The sequence below is a fragment of the Penaeus monodon genome, chromosome 3 (genome assembly GCF_015228065.2).
Source record: "Penaeus monodon isolate SGIC_2016 chromosome 3, NSTDA_Pmon_1, whole genome shotgun sequence".
Taxonomy (NCBI): Eukaryota; Metazoa; Arthropoda; class Malacostraca; order Decapoda; family Penaeidae; genus Penaeus; species Penaeus monodon.
Window position 1 is genome coordinate 9361711 of NC_051388.1, and position 5000 is coordinate 9366710.

Sequence of the window (5000 nt, forward strand, 5' to 3'; positions counted from 1 at the left end):
TCTCTCTCTCTCTCTCGCTGTCTCTCTCTCTCTCTCTCTCGCTGTCTCTCTCTCTCTCTCTCTCGCTGTCTCTCTCTCTCTCTCTCTCGCTGTCTCTCTCTCTCTCTCTCTCGCTGTCTCTCCTCTCTCTCTCTCTCTCGCTGTCTCTCTCTCTCTCTCTCTCTCGCTGTCTCTCTCTCTCTCTCTCTCTCTCGCTGTCTCTCTCTCATCCTCTCTCTCTCTCTCTCTCTTTATCTCTCTCTCTCTCTCCTCTCTCTCATCTCTCTCCTCTCTCTCTCTCTCTCTCTTCTCTCTCTCTCTCTGTCTGTCTCTCTCTCTCTCTCTCTTTCTCTCCTCTTCTCCTCTCTCTTCCCTCTTCTTTTTCTCTCTCCTCCTCTCTCCTCTCTCTCTCCTCTCCTCTCTCTCTCTCTCCTCCTCCTCTCCTCTCTTCTCTCTCTCTCTCTCTCTCTACTCTCTCTCTCCTCTCTCTCTCCTCTTCTCTCTCTCTCTCTCCTCTCTCTCTCTCCTCTCTCTCTCTGTCTCTCTCTCTCTCTGTCTCTCTCTCTCTCTTCTCTGTCCTCTCTCTCTCTCTCTCTTTCCTGTCTCTCTCTCTCTTTCCTGTCTCTCTCTCTCTTTCCTGTCTCTCTCTCTCTCTTCCTGTCCTCTCTCTCTTCTCTCTCTCTCTCTCTCTCTCTCTCTCTCCTCTCTCTCTCTCTCTCTTCTCTCTCTCTTTCTCTCCTCGGTCTTCTCTTTCCTCCTCCTCTCTTCTCTCTCTCTCTCTCCCTCTCCCTCTCATCTCTCTCTCTCTCTCTCTCTTCTCTTCTCTCTCTCTCTCTCTCTCTCTCTCTCTCTCTCTCTCTCTCTCTCCCTCTCCTCCTCTCTAAAATTTAAATTAATTTCAAATTCATTACCTTCATTGCTGTAATTAGCATTTTTAAAAAATAATTATTAAAAACCCATTCCTTCCTTCCCAGTACACCCAGCCCACCATCTGCCGCAACCCTGTGTGCAGCAACCGACAGCGCTTCATGCTTGACACCAACAAGAGTCGCTTTGTGGACTTCCAGAAAGTGCGCATCCAAGAGATCCAGGCTGAGCTGCCACGAGGTTGCATCCCTCGGAGGTGAGGTGAAACTTTGGTTGGTGGTAGTGAAACATTATCTTTTGTGTTGGTTAGTATTTTGGTAGAATTGTTGTTTACCCCCCCCCCCCCTTTTTTTTTTTTTTTATCAAATTAGGTTGATACAAGTTGGTATAATAGTATGTGTTTGTAAACATATAGAATCATTTTTTAAAGATTAGGTAAATCTGTAGCACCTTTTGGAAAAATTATGAAGGATTTTTTAGGATAGATATTTTCTAGTAACACAATAGACTTCATTAACTTTGTACAAAAGTATGTATTTTACAATCATTATAGTGGTGTGATGTTTAGCAGGCCAGCAATCCATAAAATTTGAAGAGAAATGAAGCAAGATTCACAGTTAAATCCTTCATGAATAAATCAAAATAAAACATAACATGAATTACGAAAGTTAGATGTGTAAATCTGACCCTAACATTAGACAAACTATAATTTGTGACACAAAATCCTCTAACATTTTGCCTTTACCTTTGATAGCGTGGAGGTTGTGGTGCGAGCAGAAGCTGTGGAGAGGGCCCAGGCTGGAGACAGGTGTGATTTCACTGGTACCTTGATTGTTGTTCCTGATGTTGCTGCCATCAACTTGCCAGGTGCAAGGGCTGAGAGTTCTGCCAGACACAAAGGTTAGTGTTTTAGCACTAACCTTGTTAGTGTTATTTTATAATCAGAGATGGGTATACCAATTTGTTGGTGCTTTAATGTTTATTTTTAATAAATAATTTTTTTTGAGAAATTATTTTGTTTACCAAGCCTGACCTAGTTCTAACAATAAGCTTATTATTATTATTATTATTATTATTATTATTATTATTATTATTATTATTATTATTATTTTTTTTTTTTTTTTTTTTTTTTTTTTTTTTTTTAGGGTTATAATTGAAGCTCATTACTTTTTGTGTTTGTTTACGTTGTCATAACTAAAATATGCATGTTTCTCTGTATGTAAATACTTGGTATACTGAAATATGTCAATTTATTATTTCATATTTATTGTAATTATTTCTGGGTATTTTATATGTACGTATATCTTCATTTTCAAATGCTTGTGCTTTAGATTTTCAGATTATTTTTGGCTATAGCCAAGACAAAAATGTATATATTGCAAAAAAAAAAACCTTTTTCAATAGAATTAAAATTTCTTCAGTATACAGATAAATTACATACTGTTACCCCAGAGTCTCTCACAGTTCCAGTTAATGGTCTCTTTTTCTTCAGGTGATGAAAGTGAAGGTGTAACAGGTCTCAAGGCTCTTGGTGTACGTGACCTTAACTACAAGATGGCTTTTCTGGCTTGTTCCATCACACCTACTAACCCCAAGGTTGGTTTTGCTTCTTGAATTGACATGTTTGATGGAGTTGCATAGTTGAACCTATTGATGCCAGGACGGCATGTATACACATAATGTTCACTGTGATTTTTGTGTATTTTGTTTATAAATGCATGGCTCCACAAATGCTTAGGTAACACTAAAGGGTCAGTAATTATTGTTAGGAATAAAACCTTTTTCTTGAAAATACAAGGAATGGTGTAAACAGATAAGGTCAGCTAGGCCAAGTAATTAACCTCTTTCGTGACTAAGCACAACATTGATCAAACAAAACTGCAGTGGACGATGCATGTTCTTGGCATCAATTGGCTAAGTATAATGTAATTACCCCCCCCCCCCCCCTCCCTACTACTTGTTCCTTGTTTTAGTCATTTAGACCAAATCATTTAGTATTCTGCAGGAGAATTTTGATTATGTCATGTGGAATGCAGCTAGTACAAGTAGAAGCTATGTTTTGCACTGAATCTTAAAAGATTTATTGTAAATGTTTACAATTAAATGGAAATAAACTCCCTGGAAAGGAGTTACTTCACAGGATTATGAAGATAACAGAAACAAACCCGTTTTACTCCTTTATTTTTTAATGAAATTGTTTTTATTATATTCAAGCTATCAAACTAAATATTCACATTGGAGAGATGATCATCATCTTTTTAGTGTTTTGTATTACATCTGAAATGAAAATTCACCTGTTTGGAAAAAAGGATACATTATTTGAATTAGCAGAATCTTGCCTAATTAACTGAATGAATCTCCCTCAGTTTGGTGGAAAGGAGATCAGAGGTGAGGAGATGACAGCTGAAGGCATTAAGAAACAGATGACAGAGCTTGAGTGGAACAAAGTCTATGAAATGTCCAGAGACAAGAACCTTTACCAGAATCTCATCTCTTCTCTCTTCCCTACTGTTCATGGCAATGATGAAGTCAAGAGAGGTGAGACCTCAACTTTTTCAGGTTTAATGTTTGTGTACTGGATTTGTTTATAGAGTGTGAATTTGCCTATATTTTCTCTGATTATCACTTTTTTACTTTACTAACACCCAACTTAACTTACAAACAGGAATCTTGCTTATGTTGTTTGGTGGAGTCCCAAAGACCACAATGGAGGGCACTACTCTCCGTGGTGACATCAATGTTTGCATTGTTGGCGATCCTTCTACTGCCAAGTCACAGTTCCTGAAGCAGGTTTGTTAGCTGTGATGGCAATGTTTTTACTGAAGATGTATATCAGGTTTTTAGTTTATTAATATAGTATGGTGTAGATGCAAGAAAAAGAATTGTGCTTTTTTTTTTTCTTGTACATCCTAAACTTTCAAGACTCATCCTTAACAGCTTCAAAATCCTCCTTTCCCTTCAACTACCTGAAAAATAGTTGACTCCAGACTCCTCACACCTTGCAGTCTTTCATCTGTTTTAAGTATTCAAAAAGGATTGACCAACTTTCCCTCCTCCAACAGGTGTCTGACTTCAGCCCCCGTGCTGTGTACACCTCTGGCAAGGCCTCCTCAGCAGCTGGTCTCACTGCTGCTGTTGTCAAGGATGAAGAATCACATGAGTTTGTAATTGAGGCAGGTGCACTCATGTTGGCAGACAATGGAGTGTGTTGCATTGATGAGTTTGATAAGATGGATGTGCGTGATCAGGTGGCCATTCACGAAGCTATGGAACAGCAGACCATCTCTATCACCAAGGTTTGTATGAGGCACAATTTATCATTGTTGATAATGACAATTTATTTAAAGCTTGTGTTGTAAATATAGTTTTATTTTTTCTCAAATCAGACAAATTCTTTATTAAATAATTATCTAAACCATGCCAGAACTCCCTTTCTTTTCTCAAGGATATGACACCATTCTTCCACAGGCTGGTGTAAAAGCCACACTGAATGCTCGCACTTCCATCCTGGCTGCTGCCAACCCCATCGGTGGCCGTTATGACCGCACAAAGTCCCTCAGGCAGAACATCACTCTCACTGCTCCCATCATGTCACGTTTCGATCTGTTCTTCATCCTTGTTGATGAGTGTAATGAGGTTTGTAGCATTGCATTTTCCTATTTTGTTCTATGATATGTAATATTGATTAATTTTTTTACATTTCCCTGTATAAACCGTTTATGACAGCAGTTTTGCTTTTACTTTTATTATGAATTGGGGGTTTCTTTTCTGTTATGGATTTGCTTGATTTAAGAAATTTGAAAATCTCCCAGGTTAGTCACTAATTGTTAACCTTAATATAAGTGGATAGATTGATAGAGACAATGTTTATCAATCCTTGCTGAAAAGTTAAGAAAGAACAGTATGGGTGATATAGCTGTTATACCAGCAATCAGTTTTCTAAATTAAACAATTATCACAGGTAACAGACTATGCCATTGCAAGAAGAATCGTTGATTTGCACAGCCGCAATGAAGAGAGCATTGAAAGGACTTATGCCCTCGAAGAAATCCAACGCTACATTATGTTTGCTCGACAGTTCAAGCCAAAGATTAACAAGGTGAGTCATGTGTGTGAATTTGAAAGATTAATTTGTTTACTTTATTTTGGCTAAG

The 5000-nt window shown here is 38.2% G+C and overlaps 1 protein-coding gene across 1 annotated transcript in view; it reads left to right on the top strand.

The window, feature by feature from the left end:
• The window catches only part of LOC119591559 (zygotic DNA replication licensing factor mcm6-B-like), a 10907-nt gene that overhangs the window by 4381 nt on the left and 1526 nt on the right, over window positions 1-5000 (top strand). Inside the window, exons 5-12 of the mRNA XM_037940318.1 lie at window positions 954-1102; window positions 1601-1746; window positions 2339-2442; window positions 3213-3384; window positions 3512-3636; window positions 3909-4142; window positions 4315-4482; window positions 4808-4945. Of these exons, the coding sequence (XP_037796246.1) occupies window positions 954-1102; window positions 1601-1746; window positions 2339-2442; window positions 3213-3384; window positions 3512-3636; window positions 3909-4142; window positions 4315-4482; window positions 4808-4945 (1236 nt within the window). The remainder of the gene's footprint in view (window positions 1-953; window positions 1103-1600; window positions 1747-2338; window positions 2443-3212; window positions 3385-3511; window positions 3637-3908; window positions 4143-4314; window positions 4483-4807; window positions 4946-5000) is intronic.